General features: G+C 39.7%; 1 protein-coding gene across 3 annotated transcripts in view; it reads left to right on the top strand.

The window, feature by feature from the left end:
- L3MBTL3 (L3MBTL histone methyl-lysine binding protein 3) overlaps positions 1 to 21308 on the top strand; it is a 154737-nt gene that overhangs the window by 96612 nt on the left and 36817 nt on the right. For all 3 annotated transcript variants that reach the window (XM_067546733.1, XM_067546734.1, XM_067546735.1), the window contains exons 13-16: positions 4681 to 4766; positions 7844 to 7954; positions 9588 to 9702; positions 18591 to 18693. In XM_067546733.1, coding sequence (XP_067402834.1) covers positions 4681 to 4766; positions 7844 to 7954; positions 9588 to 9702; positions 18591 to 18693 — 415 coding nt within the window. The remainder of the gene's footprint in view (positions 1 to 4680; positions 4767 to 7843; positions 7955 to 9587; positions 9703 to 18590; positions 18694 to 21308) is intronic.

The raw sequence follows: 21308 nt of genomic DNA on the forward strand, positions 1-21308 counted from the left end.
AGCACTTGAGATATTAAATTTAAAGGCACACACACAAATTTAATATTTCTGTGCTGTATTAATGAGACAGTTATCCATACGAGATATTCCCAGAGAAAAGCTAGAGATGGTTGAAAAGTGAAATAGAATGAGACAAATAGCATGGCTACCTCTGTACTACTTTTCTCTGTGGTGTTCTCTTTTGCTTTGCTTTTTCTTTGGACTTTTTTCTCCTTATTTCTTTTTGTGTGATAGAATGAATTTACTCTCATGCTCCCGAATCTTAGTGCTGAAAATGTCAGTGGCATAAATGCTAAGTGTCGTACAGAGTGGTTGCATTAGACAAATACCTGCTAGTGAACCAAATTTGGAAGTTAGGCCCAGATAAGTATTTGGGTGTTGCTGTGCTCAGCATTGCTGCACCAAACTGATTTAATAGCTGAATTCTCATTTTCAAAAGGGATTTTGTTGGGGTATTGGCTCCTAAATTCCTAAATCCCTTTTGAAAATAAAAAAACCCAGCTTGAACCAGTGTGTAAACTTCAGAAGGTGGTAACTCTCTAGATAGTTTAGTCTCAGTCCTGGTCTACTCTAGACTATTTTATTGACCAAATTCAGCTTTTTTGACAAAATCGTGCTGGTGTACCCACTGCAATCACCCTCCCACTGCCCTGTTTTTTCGACAAAATAAAACCACTTCAACTAGAGGTGTAGGGCTTATGTTAGCTTGCTTTAGGGTGACACAGTTTCAATGTAGACACTGCTTCGCTTACATTGGTTCTGGGGCTCTCAAGAAAGCCCCCTTGAGAGCTGAGCAGCTGGTCTTCTCTCTGGCCAGGAGTGGGACAAGGTCCAGCCACCTGGGCTTCCTGCTCCCAGCTGCAAGCGGGGTGAGAAGCCAGGGGGCTGGTCTTCACTCTGCAGCCTTGTCAATTTCACAGCTCACCCGTGAAATTGACATGGCTATTGGCTCCTGGCCAGGGTAGCTGGACTCCACTCCCCAGGGCGGCTTCTCCCTGGGAATGGGGGGGGGGGGGGAGAGAGCCCTGGATGGCTTTCCCCAGCTCCTGGCAAGGATTTGAGGGGGCAGCCCATCGGGAGCCTGTGGGGCTCCCAGCAGGGAGCTGAGAAATCGGGTTCTCAGCTTCCCAGAGTGCCCCTCTAAGGTCCGGTGGAAATGCTCCTGGTGAGGACACTCCACCGCCCCAAGGAGGGTAGTGTGGATATCAGCTACCGCAGGTGGCTGTAAGTTGATCTGTGTTCGGTTGACTTATTTTTCTAGTGTAGACAAGGCTTCAGTGATTCACCTTAATCACGTGCCATTGTTTTTAGTTCCTGTAGGAGCTGCTGTAATCCTTCCCCTTGTAGTAAAATACAATCATACATAAACCGTTTAATACATTTAATACAGTATGGTGCCCAAAGATATCGCATGTCACATGTCATTGCAATATCTGTCACAATTTTCAGCACCAAGACTCCGGAACCTGTGAGTGAATTCAGCCTATCACACTAAAAAAAAAAAAAAAAAAAAAAAAAAAAAAAAAGTAGAAAAAGTAGAAAAAAAATGTAGAGAAAAGCAAAGCAAATGAAATAGAAAAGAAATAGAGAAGAAGCCAGGTGATTTGTTTAATTCTTTCGTCCTTTTCAACCATCTCCAAGTTCACAGGGAATATCTTTATGTGCTATATTAATGAGACAGTTATCCATCAAGATATTAAATTTGTGCATGCATCATTAATTTTAATATATCAAGTACCTAAATCCCTTTTGAAAATGAAATTTTAGGCTTTTAAATAAACTGAGATGAGTGCAGCAATGCTGAAATACCTTTAAAAATCTGGGTCTTAGTGGATAAGTAAATGGATAGCCTTGTGTAATCAAGGGAACAAAAGCTGTAAGGACTCTCAGAAAGGGAGGAAACCAAGATGAAAGTGAGCATAGAAGAGAGAGCAGTGAAAACAAGAAGGCAAGTATTTGTTCTGGGGTATTGTGTTGTATTAACTGGATTCCCCTCCATGCTAGAGATTATGAAGGCTGTTCTGTAGAAAGTAGCTTGGGATATAGCTTATAAAAAGAAGTGCTGTCTAGCAAAGTTAATAAATTCCTTTGAGAGAGATCTGTAGCACTTGTTGGTCTTCCAAATATATGTAGGAAATTGTAGAACACTCAGTATAAAAATAATCATAAGAGAATCAATGGAAAAAACTTGGCGATATCCTCCTTGTAGTACATATGTCATTTAGAGTCAGTCATTCTGTGTGTTAAAGTAAAACTTTGAGAACTGTGGTGACTGTGTGTGGTTACTGCCCCGTTGAGGTCTGGAACATTGTGTGTGCCAGAATTTAAAAAAACAAACAAACTTGTCTTTTAGCAGTAATTGCAACTGGAGCTGGTTTGGATCCAGAACCCAAGAATGAAGTTAGCTGAATGTAGCCTGTAACCAAGGAAACCTCTGAGTACGCTAGCACTGATCATTTTTGTTGTTTGTTTGCCATTATTCTGATCTAATTAAAGTCTGATCTAATAAAAGACTTATTGGATTTGGGGGAAATAATAAGGTGATTGCCATGTTAGCAGTGAGGCAAGGGGTCTGTCTCTGAGAAGAAAAGAGGAAAATGATCATTTGTGGGAAAATTGAGTCAGCATCCACTCTGATGAAAATTCTCTGTGTAGGATTTGATGCTATGTACAAAGTTTTTGTACAAAGGTCTCAGCAGTATTTCTACACTGATGACACTGAAGATTCTCAAAAAAAAATTTCCATTCTCCAGCTCTGTTTGGAAAAAAAAGAGATTTGCAGTGCTCAAAGACTTGTTTCTTTTAAGAGCTGAGAGATCTGAAGTATGGCTGTTTAAAAGGCAGTATGTTCCTCAAACTAACTTCCTAGCTAAGAGGTATGAGTCATTTAAGAAACCAAAAGAAAAAGAAAAGAGGAAAGCCTATTTAATTTCCTGGCTAGTCTCAAACAGCTGTTCACAACCTGTCATTTTGGTTAGCATCTAAGAGAAACACTCAAGGATTACTGTGTTTTCAGAAACAGAAATCTGGAGTTGAGGGAGGCTGCTGAATATTGTTCACAAAAATGGAACTCTATCGAGAAGGAGCTGCAGAGGATAGCATTAGTGTTTCATTGCACCAAGAGACACGTGTGGCAGTTTCTGAGAGTACATTTACTTTCGTGTCATATAAAAGAAGGAAAGTCTGACCTACACCTGGGAGCAAGTTGGAGGAGGTCTATGTTTTCAGTGCTTGGGAACATTGCAGGAATCAAAGCAATGTTTCTTTAAAAAAGATGAAGGGGGGAACTCTGGTGAGAGAGATCATCCAGCATGTTTTTCATGAATCATGTTGAAGAGAGAGCTTCAGTGAAAGGAAGTCATTTTTGCAGAGCATGCACCGCTGCATGACTATGTAGGACCTTATTACAAATACCATGCCTTTCCTTCAAGATGTTTGTGACTTACATATCTTTATTCAGAAAATTCAAGTTCTCTCTCCCATTTCCCTGTCCATTTTTATTTAATAGATTTGTAGTGAGGAAAATAGATATTCCTTGTTTAGAAACCCTTTTTGAATGTCACTAATATGGTACCATTGCAAGAGCTTTTGTTTAAAAATAAAAAAAATCTGTGTATGGCTGAGAATAGTAAAATCAAAGGTATGTTTGGCCAATTCTGCATTCATTTGGTGTTAAAGATAGAGGATTTGAAGTTAAGGGTATAAGTTTTGCTGCCATGCAGGATATTGAAAGCACAGGTCACAGGCATCTGTGGCCTGACAACATGGAAAACTTTAATTAGCCAGCCAGTCCTACTTAACAAGCTGAGAAATCTCCTACTGCCCAGCAGTCTTGGGAAGTCATGAAACATTTTGAGGCATCAAATTCTAGAGCACAAAGCTGCTTACAGAACAACCTCAACAAGTACTATAAACATCTAATCTGTCAGTAAGTTAATTACAACCTGTTATTTAGCAACCTTCATAAAACATGAAATACTGGTATAATTCTCTGCCATATTATGAGTCAATACTTAAACATTTAGTGCTTATACAATACCAGGGGCAAGCACTCTTTGTTCTTTTTTTGGTATAAGACATTCTTAACATGACAACCTCAATCCGTTTTCTTACAATGATAAGCGTATCCTTCATGATGTCCATGTCAGATATATCCTAAATTTAAGAAGTATTATAGTAGTTTTGGTTAAAACAACTTCACTAAAAGATGTAGGTTGGTATTACGGCCACATGTATTTTAAACTGATACATAACTATCTTAGGTTCTGATTAGTACTGGCATAGCAACTTTAAACCTACAGAATAAAGGATTAAGGGTGAAGCACTGTCTTGAATGCGTAGAAGTGGATAGATAGACTTCCATCCTTCGTTACTTATCTTCCCAAATCTAAAGCAGTTGTGGTTTGTTTTTGTGCCGCTGGTTACTCGGTATTGTGTGTTGTGGGGTTGCTATTTCTTTCTTTGATTAATTCGAAGCATGTGTCGTAGGCACCTAGATTGTTCAGATAAGTGCTTCTTATTGTAATTATTTTATAAATCTAAAGAATAAATAAACAAAGTATTATAACAAATATTTACTTGCCTTATTATGAATTCTCTAAATGAATGTGTGGTAATGTATGTTACATGATAATACTTACAGGACATCATTAAATCTTGATTTTATATTTTTTCTACTAGATTATCCACATGCCAAACATTTTTCTTGGGAAAAATATTTGGAAGAAACCAGTTCCTTACCGGCACCTGCAAGGGCTTTTAAAGTGGTGAGAGAATGCTTACATAGTGTTCATGCTTCCAGTTGGTTTTGGTTTAATGTACAGTGGATGTTTTATTTTTTATCTGACTTTTAACATGACTGAGAGAAATCAGGACATTTTTATCACTATAAATCCTAAGACTTTCAACTAATTTATACTAATAATACTTAGCTAACTAATGAGTCCTCCCAACAGATCTCCGAGGTGAGTGAGTATTATTGTCCCCATTTTACTGGTACAACAAGAAAAGTGGCTTATTCAAGAAAGCAGAAGGCATCATTATCAGAACCAACATCTGTAGTTCTCTGCTCTTTAGGCTGTGATCTTCTGTCTGTGTTTGTGAGCTTCTGGAGTTCAAGTCCAACATTTTATACCATTATCACGTTGCTCATAAATTAATTAAACTAAAGCAGAAATGGGTTGTTAGCCCAAAATTCCAGCCATCTGTGTAGTTCAGTGGCTTTGACTACTGGCTTACAACGCTTTTCACTACAAAACATTATCTGTTCAACAAGCAAGGCCAAATCTTGAGTTTTCATCCAGAATGGCCAAGGCCAAGGACATGTTTCATGCATTTGTTGTGTGAAGGGGAATCCTAATTCATGGCTGTAGGGGTGAGATCATGAGAAGATCCCGGTAGTGACACATCTTCTATACTCCTGGCCTGCCTTCTCGTACTGTTTTTGAGAGGGAGGGGGAATAAGAGTGGATTATATAGTGGGGGTTCAGAAAGATGAGACCCAGCGTGTGTGTATGGGGGAGGGGCAGTTTTGAGCATGAGTGTATCCTGCACTCACAGGAGCCACTTGCTGCCAGGTCTCGTGGGGCTGGCCTGACTCTCCGGTTCAGGTGCTGTGCCCTGATGTACATGGTCTCAGCACCACTCACATTTGATGCTTCCACCTCTCTGTTTCCTACGTCTACAGAGGGGCAGATATGCCAAACTTGAGCGGCACTGTGACCATATGCACCAGTTCACATTGCCCAGAATGGCAAGCTGGACTGGGGAGCCAGAAGGACTGCAAAAATGGTGGGTCCTCCCCCCACCAGTCTAACCCTCCCTAAGCCCTTGAGGGAGTCCTCTCACACCAGCCCGATCCTCCTGGAGCACGTGCTTTTTCCCTACCCCCACCACCAGCCCAACCCTCCCAAAGCCTTTGCCTCCCCCCACTGCTTACCTTACTCTCCCTGGTGGGAAGCGCAGAGCCCTCAGGAAATGGGTCCTTTTGGCTTCCCAGACCCATTTGGTCCCTGCTACCAAGATGGACCACCACTGGGGTTTTGGCAGCCGGTAGGTAAGGGCCTGGCTGCCAGCATGTAGCATGACACAGTGGGAGCCAGCCAGCATGTGGCATGATGCAGAGCAGGACACAGATGCCGGCCAGCTGGGCTGGGCCACAGTGTGCTCCCTCCAGCCAGCTTTTAAAAAGTAGTGTGTCATGAATCCTGTTTAAAAAGTGGGGAGAGCCATAGCCTTTTGGCTTCCACTGTCTCCAGCACTGGTGGAGCCAGGCCCAGTCCCACGGGACAGAAGCAGCTACTTCAGGGTGGGGCTCATCACTGACTATTCAGCTTCAAAAGTACCATGTGTGGTACTTCCTTGGTGTAGCCAGGGTTCTCAGGCACTGTGCTATCACCTGTCTTTAGCATGAGGAAGAAGCCTTGTCTGTGTCTGCTAGGGGTCAGCTCCTTCACTCCACCCGTTCAGGCAACACAATCACTCCCCTCCCAGTCCATGCAGGCTCTGCTGTCCCTTTGCAGGTTAGTGATAGATACTCTCCATGCATCCCCCTGGACCAAGTGTCCAGCCCCTATTCCATTGGGCACTCTCAAAATTCACAGATCTGCTAGTCCCGGAGAAATAGTATACGCCAACTTGTCAGTTTCACCTCAGGATCACCACTCCACTTAACACAGGTGTTTATAGTGAAAACAAGCATAAGTTTATTTAACAAAGAATAGAAATTTGAGAAGAACCAAGTAAGATTAATGGAAACAAAGGGTTACATATAAAATAAAATCATAATACACAGTCTAGAACCTAAACTTACCTAACAAGATGTCCTCTTGTCTGATAAGGGACTGGTTACCCAAAGTCCTTCTCACAGCATTTTTCAACCAGGATGGCTTTCATAAGACCAAGAATGCCAAAGCATCTCTCTGCATCCCTAGATGTTAGACCTGTCCTTTGTTCTTCTGCTGTAAACTGGGTCTCTCCCACCCCTCTATTGTTCACCTCTTCCTGTTAATTTTCTTCTCCTGAAGTCACCACAAACTTTTCATTAGCATTTGACTCAGTATGCAGATAGACTTCCATTATAAGATACAAAGGGGTCAGCCTGGGAGATTGGTTCCACCAGACAGGTGGTGGGAGACACTTGTCTTAAGGCATGTTACCTGTGGATGACCTTTCTTTAATGTCAAGACTTTAAGAATATAATTCCTAATATATATATGTGTCTCCTTACATACTATCTGTACATACATTTCACATAGATTACGATGACCATAGTGATGCAAGCCTTTAGTAGACACTTTAAGTAATACTCTTTTTTGGTGAACTAGTATGTAAATACTGGACCCAGAGTATGCTTATGAATCCCTGTGCTGTCTGCCAGTTGGCCTTAAGAGGTCCTTGGGTCTCTGTGACAAACTTGTTAATTTAATCATAATTTAATTTAAAATTCTATTGGTCTAGGATGAAAGACCGTGTGTGGGTGTAAGGAGATACAATATGTAGAATTACTGTGCAATATGCTGTTGCATAGAGATGGAAATACTCTAAAAACATTTATAGAGTGCTTAGCAGAAACTAATTTGGTTGAAAAAGTTGCATAACTTCTTTCAACATTAATGATGATTTTATTTACAGGGGAGGAGTGAAGTGATAAGACTAAAACCCTAGAAAGTAGATTATTTTTCTAGTTTAATAAGTTATTTTAGTACAGCAGTTTTTATGTTTTTGTTTTGGGTTTCTTTTTGTTTGTTTGAGGGGAGGAGTTTTGAGGGGATATATTGCCCTTCTATTTTATAACAGGTTTTTTTTGACATTTCATTGAAATACCTATCATCTCTCATTGTAGAAACCATCTCATGGATTTCAGAAAAATATGAAACTTGAGGTAGTTGACAAGAGGAATCCAGTACTTATCAGAATAGCAACTATTATAGATATTGATGACCACAGGATAAAAGTAAGTCTCTCTCTCAACTGGAAGTCCTGCTTAGAGCGTGGTGATTGTCGTTTTGTAAAATAAATACTGCAGTTGCAAAATTAAGGACCTTGCTAGCTTTCACAGGAAGATATGACTCACATTGATGCACTGCTAAACTGACTCTCATCCTCTTCACTGATTAATACACATGTAATTCCTTTGGAAGGTTTACCTCTTATTTTTTTTAGTCAGTGATGTGCTGAAATAGAAGCTAAGGAACAAAGGATGAGTGTAATGGGAAATTGCACTGGGAATAGTTGAGATAAAAGTTGTTTTATAGCAGAATGTTGATGACTTAATACCTAGTATCAAAAGATTGATGTGATTTTTGTATTAGAGCTTGTAAATATTTGAGCTAAATTAATAAAATCTTTTTCCAGAATTTCCATTCTGCAAAAAGCCCAAGTGAGAGAGGGCAAAATAGAATAAATTAAAAAAAGATTTCCTTGTTCCTTGTCAGGAACTTCTGCAGTGCAGAAGTTTATATTAATTTTGGACTTTAGATTGGATTAATTCAAATGACATGTTTGATGAAGGATTTGCAGTTTTTCCATAAGACTTGTATGTCTGGGTTATTTTTTGTTTTGGTTTATAAATCATTTTACTCTTTAACAGTTAAAATACTGGCATTTCTGGAATGCCAGCTAAATGAATATGAAGGATATTTCTTTCTGCAGTGTACAGGGCGTTATTATGCATACATGGCATTTCGAGCAGCAAATGCAATTGACATTTCATTTTGAATCTAAATTAACAAAGGGTGTGAAGTCATCAAAAGTAATATCTGCACACCTACACGTTTTCTGTATAAACTATGCATTAGTTTCGTCCTGTCAAGAAAACTCTCCAATCTAATGTATTAAAATGTCAATATTTGAGGCTCCTTGTAGTTTAATTAACTTTATATTGTATACTGAAATAGCTTCATATGTACCTTTTATATATAACATAAGAAATGAAGATCCAAGGCCTGCCTTAGTAAAATAATTTAAGTAAATTAGTTACGATTGCAGACCTTTGGTCCCAACCTCAAGAAAATCAGTGATTGTGTTCTACAGAATCATATAGTTCATTCTCTAATCTGATTTAATTCCTTACCCTGAATAATCAGATTTTACAGTAGCTATAGATGCCTTTGTTTTGGGGGTGTGTGTGTGTGAAATTCATTCTTGTGCAGAACTCTTTACAAAGTCTATGTACTGTTTTAACTCCTGGTGAAAGTAGGATCTTGACTGTTCTAAATGTTCAGAGCCGAGAGAGCCGAGAGAGAGAGAGAGAAAGAGAGAGAGAGAGATTTGGCCCTTAATTTAAAGTGTTAGTGTGCATATATAAACATTATAACTGTCTAAATCTACTCATATATGTTTTGAGCCTGACAATGTAACACACAGAGACCCATTATACTCCCACTAAAATACAATAAACTTCCTTACCCTTCAGGGAAAGCAGACTAAGGCCCAAAATCTAGTTTATATTGCTGTGTAATTTCTACAGTTTTTTCATGTTATTTCTCTAATGAAGCTGGCATTATAAAGCCTGACATTTTGAGAGAGTTTTGCGGTAAAATGACTTTATAGCGTTTTTTTCCTGATGTTTTTGTTTTTGCTTTTAGGTACACTTTGATGGCTGGGATAGTATTTATGATTATTGGACTGATGCAGATAGCCCTGATATCCATCCTGCAGGCTGGTGTGCAAAAACTGGACATCCTCTTCAGCCTCCTCTTAGTAAGAGAAAAAAAAATGAAATGATGTTGAGGCGTGTGTAATTTGTGTCGTGCTTCCTCTGTGACACAGTTCTTAGGAAGGCAGCAGTTGGTGTATGCAATATAAAATAAGTAGCTGTGACATTTATTACAAAAAACCATAATTTGAGAATTGTCATAATTAATTGCTTTTTAAGAGTTGACTTTACTGATCTTGTAAATGAACTAGAACAATTTATGTATAAGAATAACACTCCTATACTAGAGGAATTACAATAATCTAGGTGAAATTTCCGACCCTACTAAAATCAGTGGCAAAACTCTCATTTAGTTGGGCCAGGATTTTGCCCCATGTCCTCTCTCCACATATGGGAATATTAACTTGTTTTCAAAGCCCAACGCAGTGCAGATTTTTTGATAAGACACTTGATTAAAATGTGGTGCCAGATGCTCCAAGTAGGCAAAGTCTCTTTTGAACTCCTGCTCTGCAAAGGGGGTTTGAAGCTGTCACTTTGAAGGGGATTCCACCAGAGACATAGAGCTGACATAGTCTCTGAGCCCTTGCACAAAATGGACGTGCTCAGATGATGAAACAGGATTGTGTAGTGAAGGAGGCTGTGTAGGACCCCTTTTCCAACTACTGCAACAAGTGAAAGATGTGTAAGGAATGAGGCATAGGATTGCCAGAAAGAAAAAGGCCAGTCTCATGGCTAAGTCAGTTCAATGCTGCCTGGGAGACTTGGATTCTGTCCTTGCCCCTGCCACAGAGTTTCTGTGTGATGCTGGTCAAGTCGCTTAATCCAAGCTTCTGACGTGTGTTTTCCTCATTTTTTGGGTGCCTGACTTGGGACCCTGGGGTCAGATTTGCAGAAGCGCTGAGCACTCACAGCTGCTACTGAAGTCAATGGGAGCTGTAATTTGAATATATGAAATAATGCTAAGTACGCAGAAGAATCTGGTGCTAGATGTTTCCGATTGAGCACTGAGAATTAGTGGATGTTTGTGACCTAATTTCTCTGTGTCTCAGCTCCCCATCTCTAAAGTGGGGATGATAATACTCCCTCATTTCACAGGGGTATTGTGGAATTATCTCCATTAATGTTTATGAAGCATTCTGATATTTCTCAACCTCCTCAGCTTGAGCTGGAGCTTGTTCGCTTCCTGCGTGCCTCATCTTACTAGAATCCTTCTTTTAATATTAGTAGTAGCTTAGTTTTTAGTTAGTTAGTTAGATTTTAGTTTTAGTGGGAGGAGAGCCTCTTTTCCTCTCTTCTCCTATGCGGGGGACTTGCTTCCTTAGGAGGGCATGCCCACCTACCCACGCTTCAAACGTTGCCTCACTTATTGGGAGGCTTGGAGTGATGACCACTCCAAGTGCATGCACCACTGTGGAGAATCACACCATTCTGCAGAATGTGTGAGCTTCTGCCTAGCTTCTGATAATGGTGCACTCCCTTTGCTCCACATTGGAACCAGCTTGGGGGAACCCCCCCATACATCAGTCTCTGGATAGATCTTAGCACCCTTTTGACCTTGGTTCATGACTTCTCAAGAAGGGAAAGGCCTCAGAAGCCTCCAAAGGTCTCAGGAAGAGGGGCTCTGACTCCCCCCACAAGGAGTCTACTCCAAAGAGACCTCAGTCTCCTAAGTCAGTGGTCTTGGAATCATTGACTTCTAGATTTGGTACCATGGAGGCTGCAGTTCCTCTGGTACTACCAGGGCCAGAAAACCAAGAAGCTCCTGCAAGAGCAGACATGGCTCCAAGTGAGCCTCAGTACTGATTGGGGATAACAAGGAGAAACATTCTGCCAGATAAGATGCGTCTCTTCCACCGGTACCTCCAATGGAGTGTCCTAAACCATTGGTACCATTGCGTTGGTACTAATGTCCTATTTGGTGCCTTGAGAATTTTGATTCTTGAAGGACTTAATTTTAATGGAGGAACCGCAGTCCTCATGGATCTGGAGTACCAAGGATCCTGTGTACCAAAACTAATTTGGTCTCTGAACTTCCATTTATCACCGGCACCACCCAGTTCATCACCATTTTCAGTTGGGGCTCCTCCACAGCCCTGAGGAGGATGACAAAGGGGACTTTCACTCAGTTCATTCAGCCTCGTCAGTCTCTGTACAGAGTTCCCCCACCCTCCCTTATAAGAACCCTTTCTATGTGGGCCACAGAGATAGGGAAGAGTCCAGCACAAGACATCACAAGTAGTGGGATCAACCTGGATTCCACCACCACTCCTGTATGGACAACCCCAATGATCATACTGGGACCCATGGGCTGCTTACTGTCAGCAATTTTCTAGGGCTTTAAGCCTAGTCCACTAGGATGAGAGAGAAGGTCAATCTCTGCCACCTCTGACCGTTCCCCAGCAGCAGGAGATGTTTGAGGAACAAGAGGCTAGGTAGGATGAGGAGGCTACTCCTTAATCCAGTCTTTTTCCTCCTCATCACCTGATGAAGCAGTGATGCCCTCTCCATCATCTATGGCCGATGACTTTAAGCAGTTCTAAGATCTCATCAACTGTGTGTCAAAGTCCCTTCAGAAACCACTCAAGATGGTCAAAGAATTGCAAAATAAGTTATTGATAGAGCCTTTCCAAAATCACAATCCATTTTGGTAAATTTCATGATGATAGGCTTTTAAAGATCTTTAAATTTCAAGGTTTGAGATATTTAAATCTGAAGTTTCACGGTGATAATCGTGGGGGTCGTGACACGAAAGGGGACTGTGGAGAGGTTGCTTTTGTAGCTATCAAGGCTATTGTAGGAGGGTTGTGGTATTGCCATCTTTCTATGCTGCTGCTGGTAGAAGCAACGTGGTAGAGAAGGAACTGAGAGCAGTTCACCCAGGCCAGCCCTGTGCAACCTCGGTGTAGGGCATGCACAGGCCGAATGGACATTGCTCATGAAAATCTCCAATCAACAGCACCTGGGGCTCATGCGCATCTGAAGTGGAGCACCCATAGGGGGACACATCTCAAAGAACTACAGTTACTACACAGGGTGAGCTACCTTCTCATCCTCTTCTGTCAAAGGACAAATACATTTTTGTCTTATCAGTAGAGAAGATATCTGAGGAACCAATTTTAGTTTTTCCTTTCACCTTTTTCTCCTATATCTGAATTTCACTTTCCCCCGTTTTCATATATTGCCAAACTGTCTGGGCCAATTTCTTTGTTTGTGTAAATAGGCAAAATTCCATTGAAATGAATAGAACCATGCCCATTTACACCATCAGAGAATTTGGTTTTATGGCTCTGACCCACAGCTGGCTCAGTGTAGGTGCAGGAGTCCTTTGTCTTTTATGGACATATAAATAATGGACTATAGGAATTGCCATACTGGATGAGCACAGCAGTCCATCAGGTGCAGTACCCTGTCTTTGATAGTGGCCAGTCCCACAGAGTATACAGTCAGGGAATGCTTGGTTTTTGTTCGTTTTTAAAATCATAAATCTATATTCAAACCCCCACATTTGTAAATTTCATCTGGTTCCAAATGTATCTGAATTTCACTTGTGCTTTCACTGGCAATTGTATCATTTCCCAAGAAACAGAGAAATGCCAATTTGGTCATTTGAAATGTGTGCAACTACAGCAATAAATCAGAGACATGGTGTTTTTGTTTGTGGTTTTTTTAAACTGCTAAATCCGTAACTATTGGCATTGAGTTACCAGTTACAGGCTCACCACAGTTAATTGCAGGTCATGAACAGTTTGGTTATTAGAGCAGTGACTTGCAAGTATCTATTTAATGAAAGATGTAAGAGCGATTGAAGTGAGAACTTGGCTATATTCTTTAGTATTTGGGTTATTGCTTTGTTTGTTGAATTACTTCATTATGTTAATGAATATTTGGGATTGAGCAGAATAGAGTTAGATTTTATATTTGCCTTTCATATTCAAGGCATTTCAACACGCTTTACAAAGTAATGAGTTAGAGTGGTAGCATGCAGTGACTTGAAAGGCAAATATAGCAGCTGTTATCTGCTCATCAACTGCTCACATGTGGCCATGGGCATTAGAAAGTTTGTTTTGTTTGTTGTTCTCCCAAAGCATCATCTTGGGCCTTCAGTTTTCCTGTTCTACTCCCAGTCCTTGCACCAGTGTTGCATGAATAGTTATGGCTCCATATGGAACGCATCAAATACTGCTCATGACTAAGCTGGATAAATAGGTGGAGGCCCAAAGAGACTGTTAAATATGTAGTCTGAACTGTATAGCATAGGACATTAAACCTCATCCATTTACCCTTATTAAGACCAGTAATTTGTGTTTGACTAAAGCATCATACCAGAAAGTGCATCTAGTCTTGATTTGAATACTCCAAAAGATGGAGAATATACTGCTTTCCTTGTTAATTTGTTCCAGTGGTTAATCACCCTCTCTGCTGAAAATATGTGCCTAATTTCTAGTTTGAATTTCTCTGGCTTTGGCTTCCAGCCATTGGTTCTTGTTATGCTTTTCTCTGCTAAATTAAAGAGCCTTTTAGTAACTGGTATTTTCTCCACCCTGCAGGCTTCTTTTTGATAAACAGATTGAGCTCTTTATGTTTCTCACTGTAAGGCATTTTCTCCAATTCTTGAATCATTTTTGTGGCTCTCTTCTGCACCTTCTCCAGTTTTTCAACATTCTTTTAAAAATACTGTACACAGTATTCCAGTTTGTCTCACTAAAGCCATTTACAGAGCTAAAATCACCTTTTTTCTCCTACTCACTGCTCCCCAGTTTATACATCCAAGGATCACATTAGTTCTTCTTGACATAGTATCCAGCTGGGAGCTCATGTTGAATTTCTTACATAAGAACGTAAGAATGGCCCTACTAGGTCAGACCAATGGTTCATGTACCCCAGTATTCTGTCTTCAGACAGTAGCTGGTGCCACATGCTTCAGAGGGATTGAACAGAACATGGTAATTTATCGAATAATCCATCCCCTGTAGTCCAGTCCCACCTTCTAGCAGTCAAGAGATTTAGGGACACCCAGAGCATGGGGTTACAGCCCTAACCATCTTGGCTTAATAACCTTTGATGGACCTATCCTCCATGAATTTACCTAATTCTTTTATGAACCCAGTGATGCTTTTGGCCTTCACAACTTTCCCTGGACAATGAGTTCTATAGGTTGACTGTGCATTGTGTGTAGTATTTCCTTTTATTTGTTTTAAACCTACTTCCTTTAATTTCATTGGATGACCCCTAATTATTGTGTTATGTGAATGGGTAAATAACACTTCCTTATTCACTTTCTCCACACAAGTAGTGATTTTATAGACCTCTCATCCTCTTCAGTGAAGACCAGTGGAAAGAATCCATTTTGTTTCTCTGCAACAGCCTTTTCTTCTTTGAGTGCTCCTTAAACACGTGGGTCATCCAGTGACCCCACTGATGTTTAGCAGGCTTCTGATGTACTTTAAAAAATTGCTGTTAATTTTTGTGTCTTTTGCTAGTAGCCCTTCAGATTCCTTTTTTGTCTGCCTAATTCTATTTTTACCTGACTTGCCAAGGTTTGTTCCTTTCTATTTTCCTTAGTAGGATTTGACTTTGTGTTTAAAATGTCGTTTTTGTCTCTGTCCACTTCTTTTACTTGGTTGTTTAGCCTTGGTGGCATTTTTTGGTCCTTTTACAGTTAGTTTTGTTTTTTGTTTGTTTTTAATTTGGGCAATACATATAGTTTGAACCTCTATTACGGTGTTTACATGCAGTTTGCAGGCATTTCACTCTCATGACTGTTCCTTCTAATTTGTTTAACTAGCTGCCTCATTTTTGTGTAGTTCCCCTTTTTGAAGTTAAATACTACTGTGGTGTGTTTCTATGGTATTTTTCCCCCTACAAGGATGTTAAATTTAATTACGTTATGGTTGCTATTACCAAGAGATTTAGCTGTATTTACCTCTTGGACCAGATCCTGTGCGCCACTTAGGATTAAATCAATAATTGCCTCTCCCCCTGTGGGTTCCATGACTCTGTTCCAAGAAGCAGTCGTTAATGGTGTCTAGAAATTTTCTCTCTCCATCCCATCCTGAGGTGACGTACTCAGTCAATATAGGAATAGTTGAAATCACATATTATTGTTGGGTTTTCTGTTTTTGTAACGTCTCTCATCTCCCTGAGCATTTCCTAGCCACTGTCACCATCCTGGGTGAGATGGTCAGTAGTGCATTCCTCCTGCTATAGGCTTATTATTCAAGCATGGAATTTCTATCCATAGAGATTTTATGGTACTGTTTGATCCATTTAAGATTTTTATTATATTTGACTCTTTCTTTCACATATAGTGCAACTCTCCCCCAGTACAACTTAAACTTACTCTGTTATTCCTATATATTTTGTACCCTGACATTACTATGTCCCATTGATTATCATTATTCCACCAAGTTTTTGAGATGCCTACTATATCAATATATTCATTTAATACCAGGCACTCTGTTTCAGTCATCTTAGTATTAAGACTTTTTGCATTTATATTCAAGCACTTGTACATTTTGTCAGTGTTCAGTTGTCTCCCTGCAATATGATGTAATTGGATGGGACTCTTGTTTGCTTCTTATTATGGTCCCTAACACTTTTTCAGAGGCACTGTTTTCCAGGATATAGTCTTCTATTCTCACATGCTTTGTTCCTAGAGGTATAACTTTGCATTTGGCAAAGAATGTTTGAAACATATTTTGTTTGAATGGGCTCAGCCTGCCAGGTGATCCAGATTGTTCTGTATGACTGCCCTGTCCTTTGCCAGTTTTTGTGTCATTCACAAATTTTATTAGCAGTAGTTTTATATTTATTTCCAAATTATAGATGGTTATGTTGAATAACATCAGGCTTAGAATTGATCCTTGTAGAACACTACTCAAAATATCCAGATTCAATGATTCCCCATTGCAACTACTTTTTCACATCTATTAGCCATGTTTTAATCCATTTAACGTGTGCAATATTGATATTGTATAGTGCTAATTTTTAATGTTCAGTACCAAGTCAAATGCCTTCCAAAAATCTAAGTATATTACATCTATACAGTTGCCTTTATCACCAAACTTTGTAATTTCACTAAAAATGAAATCCGTGTTTGACAAGATTTATTTTCCATGAAATCATGTGGATGAGAATTAATTATATTCCTGTCCTTTAATTCTTTATTAATTTGATCCCATTTCAGACTTTATTTTGGCTGGGGTTGTCATCAGGCTAAATGGGTTATAGTTACTTGGGTTATCCCACTTTTTGAATAATGGCATAATATTAGCACTCTTCCAGTCTTCTGGAAGTTCCCTGGTATTACACAGAATATGCTGACTTTGCAGTAATTCCAGCTCCTACAGATTGATCTAGGATCCTGTGAATGGATGAACATTGTTCTAACACTGACTGATAAGCTGACTTCCCTAAGAACTTTTTAGCAGGAACGAAATTCCACCAAAAGAAAGTTTTATTTATTGATTGCTTTTGACACTGGGATTAACATGAAGGTTCTACCTAGACTGTTACCTGGGACAGCGCAGAACAGAGGACTTTGATTAAAATTCTTACCATAGGAATAGTATTTCTGCCATTTAATGTGCTGCACTGTGAATGTTATAACAATATCCTTGAAAGATACTTAAATCGGAGGTGAGATTAATATTAACCTGTTAACTATAAGGATACTCTGGGCCTGACTTTTCCAAAGTTCAGATGCATACTTACAGAAATATAGAGGCATTTTGAGCATGTATCTGATTTGTGTGTGAAAGACATGATTTTCATCTAGTTAGCCATTCCCATGCACAATTGAGGTAGTTGTGAAAGAAAGGTAGGTATACAAATTCACTCACAAAATTCAGCCCTGTGTATGTTGTCTTTCTGATTGCATTTGTGTTTTTTAAAAATATTACATTGTGATTATGGACTTTGTTTTTTTTAATGTAAACAAGATAAGGAACTCAATTCTCCATTCCATTACACCATTTAAACCAGTATAACTGATTTCAGTGGAGTCACACTGATTTACACCAGTGAAACAGCTTGGAAAATGAGTTTAAAAATACATTTTTGGTGGAATATGCCTTAAAATTACATATATTTCTCACACTCTTCCCTTGTCTTGCTGTGAGTGAAAATATGTATGTCATGTAGGAAGATTTCTTTAAGTAAATCTTGCCTTTCATGTGTATATCTGAATATTTCTGTGTGTGTGTTTTTCAAGAAAGAAAAATACTAAAAACGGTTCATGTTACTGATGTTCAGAAGAGATTTCTCTATCTGCTAAACTGGAAAATTTCAATGTCTCGCTTGCTGACATCATAAATAATGTCTGTCGGAGTGATTGAGTACCATACCTAATGTCTACGTCCTATTCTTCAAAGCCTCCACAATCCTCAGTGTATTATCCATTGATGAAAACCAGATATTCCCAAAAGTTCAAAGGAATAAACCTGTCAGAAATGTGTTTGACTTGCTCCTACTCATGTTGTCTTCATCGTTGATTTCCACCTCTTCATTTATTGGAAAATTCAAGCTAAGAACTTCAAAGATCAATATCCATTATTGAACAGAGCTCTCTGTCTTTGTGAACAACAGAAAGTCTTAGTTTGACTCTTTGCTCTTTCAAAATAACATTGTTACAGCTGTAGTGCAATTAATCTAAAAGAAATTACAAATGAAACAAATGCTCTAAATTGTGTGTACTTTTATATGGATTATTTAGGTAGCTGTTCTGTAGAGGTCAATTTACACAGAATATTTTTATTTCCTCTTTAAAATATATAGCATTAGTCTCCATCATACTTCTGCAAAATACATTTTAATAAGTACTTTGTGTGCTGTTTACCTAGTTATTTATCCATCTGTTAATGTAATCCTCCAGTTCTTCTTTGTGTGTGAATTTACGTAACTTTTCTAATTTCACATGTGTCCTGATACATAGGTCCCTTGGAATTAGTGGAAGCTTTAGAACATGGAGGATGCCCTACTGCAGGATGCAAAGGAGTTGGACACATAAAACGAGCAAGACACATGGGCCATCATAGGTATGTGCTGTAAAAAGTTGTAGCTTAATTGCTGCTTGGTATGATTATATTGTTTAGAAAGAGAACTGCATATGCTTCTTTTTTTTAATTGCTTTCTCAAGAAAGCAGAGCCAACCTGAAAAAAAATTAGAGCCATATTGACTTCAGTTGCTATGGTGAGCATGCAGAAATTAACATTAACGATTTGTAACTTCATTGCAGCAAGGTGTGCCTAGGAAAAATGTCCAACTTTTTTTTTATTGCAAACAGATCAGCTGCTCTGCTTTTTGTTCCTAAAAAGGCTACTCATGTGGCTGTTTGAATTAGAAAATGATGCAAAAAACCCCTTTTGTGCAGCTGCAACTTTGTACCAACTCTGAAATGAACTGGGCAGTAGTTTATTACTGGTTTGGTTTGGGATTTTTTTAAATCCTTTAATCCCATATTTCGGTCATCAGCTTTGTCTGGCAGGCTGCTACTAATACCGCCTGCCTCATGCACGTCTCTGAAGAACATTCAAGTAATGATGGACTCCATTTTGGGGAAATGGAGAGAAGAGAGGGAAAAATACTATAGAAATCACCAGTTTTGTTACTATTTTAAAATATATCCAGAGTTATAGTACAAGGTGACCCTAGGTCCCCAAAATACAATACAAAATACAATTCAGTACAAAGTGTAAAACTCAGAAATAAATATCAACCAGAACCAAAGGACCTGGCAAAAGGGCAACCCCTGTAATCTGCACCTGGGGAGAGTAGGTGTGTCTGTGCAAACACAGTCTGCTCCTGAAGTCAACCCTCCCCCTCCCAGGGCATCACTAGATGTCAGTGGAGAGTTCAATTAGTTTCTGCTTATAAGGGTAAAGAGTGAGTAAGAGAGAGAGATGAAGTCAGCATATACATGCTCTGCTTTTATAACTAGATTTTCTGTGCTACTTAAAAGGATTATACTTATTCATTCTGAATATTGAAAGAATAACTAAAGTTCATTGCAATTTATTGTATTTTATTTTTACTGTAATCTTAAAAATCCTATTGTATATACAATGACTGAAAGCTCTAGGGATAAAAAAAAAACTAACCAAAGCGGGTTTTGTTGATCATAAAACCTGAAAGATTTGCCTGTTCATAGCAAATACATTGTTATTGTTTCACTGATTGGTTTGCCCTGCGCACTGGACATGTTTTCTGTTTAAATAGCTCTAAGGAAAAATGAGATTTCTTGTTTATCTGGAGCATACAGGCCTGAGAATACAGGTCATCCTAAGGATTCTAAAATTGCTGCCAGTTGACAGTTTACACCTGAATTAACAAATGTGTTGTAAAAGTGGTATAGTTATCCACATCTGGGTACAGTTCTTGGGCTTTCATTTCAGCAGCCATGACAAGGTGCAATGTGTGTGCAGAGTAAATACCAGAGCGCAGGCAAAATGATCATTTACAATGCTAAGCAATTTTGAAATAATTTAGATAGCTTGTTCCTTAGGAACCAGACAAAAGCCTTGGATAATTAATTGTGACAGGGTTAAAGTGTGCTCTTTTTGAAAAAGTTAAGTCCTTATTTATCATTGTTCTCAATAGTGAATCTAAGATTTTGAAATGAGGGTGGAAACAGTGGGACCAATTCACAAATAGGTAGCATTATGCAAACTAGCTGCATATTTATGATACAGTGAAATGTGTGCTTAGAGCAAGCAACGATCTTCAAATCCTGGCAGTCATGCAAAAAATCAGTTGTATTTTGTAGTTTGCTAGTGTCTTGGGTCAGCTCTTGATGAATAAACATTAAAGCTAGTCCAATCCAAAGGTCCTCAGTTGTTGAAGTGTGTTTATAGGTTCTTTTCCCACCCTGCCTAATTAAAAAACTTTCTCCATTCATTGTAGTTGCAGGCAATCCTTAACAATACGTGGATGTTGAGACAGAATACTGGCTCATGTGGAGCCAGAGTTTCAATTATGTTACGGGAATGAACTCCTTTCCTTATTAATATCTCCTGTGTTGCTGACCTAGAGACCTAATGTTTATTAGGTAAATAGGCAAGTAGTGGGTGATTACAATGAATACAATTATATTTGCTGAAATACTTAGGCAGCAAAGCAATAAAATTGGGCACAATTTTGCTATTAGCTCCTGTAAGCTGGTGGCATGGTCCGGCAGGGGCGTCGCAACCCTTCCTTGAATCCAGGCTCCAAGGAAGGCCACAGCGCCTTCCTTTAGGGGAACAAACAGTGCCCATTGACTAGTCTTTACCCCGGCCCCCAGCGGGGCGGCCTGCTTTCCTAGTCTGTAGTCCTTTCCCTCCCGTAGGGCCGGGCTGATACGAGGTCTGTAGTCCCGGCCTTCCCACAGGCGGGGCTGGTAAAACAGTCTCGTGCTCCCACCCTCAGGCAGGGCGGGGCAGGCAAGCAGTTCATAGCCCCCGGCCCGCAAGCCGGGCAGGGTGGATGTGGCAGTCAATAGCCCTTGGCCTTCCCACAGGTGGGGCTAGCTAAATAGTATGGAGCCCCCAGCCTTGCAGACAGGCAGGGCCAGTAGAGCTTGGTATCCTCAGCTAGCCAACCCAGACAATGCCAAGCACTCCCGGGGTGGCTAGTGAAGGGGGGAGAGGGACGCAGGCCCACCCGACTCCACTG

The sequence above is a fragment of the Emydura macquarii genome, unplaced genomic scaffold (genome assembly GCF_026122565.2).
Source record: "Emydura macquarii macquarii isolate MOO-44397 ecotype Brisbane River unplaced genomic scaffold, CSIRO-AGI_Emac_v2 contig_1146, whole genome shotgun sequence".
Lineage (NCBI taxonomy): Eukaryota > Metazoa > Chordata > Testudines > Chelidae > Emydura > Emydura macquarii.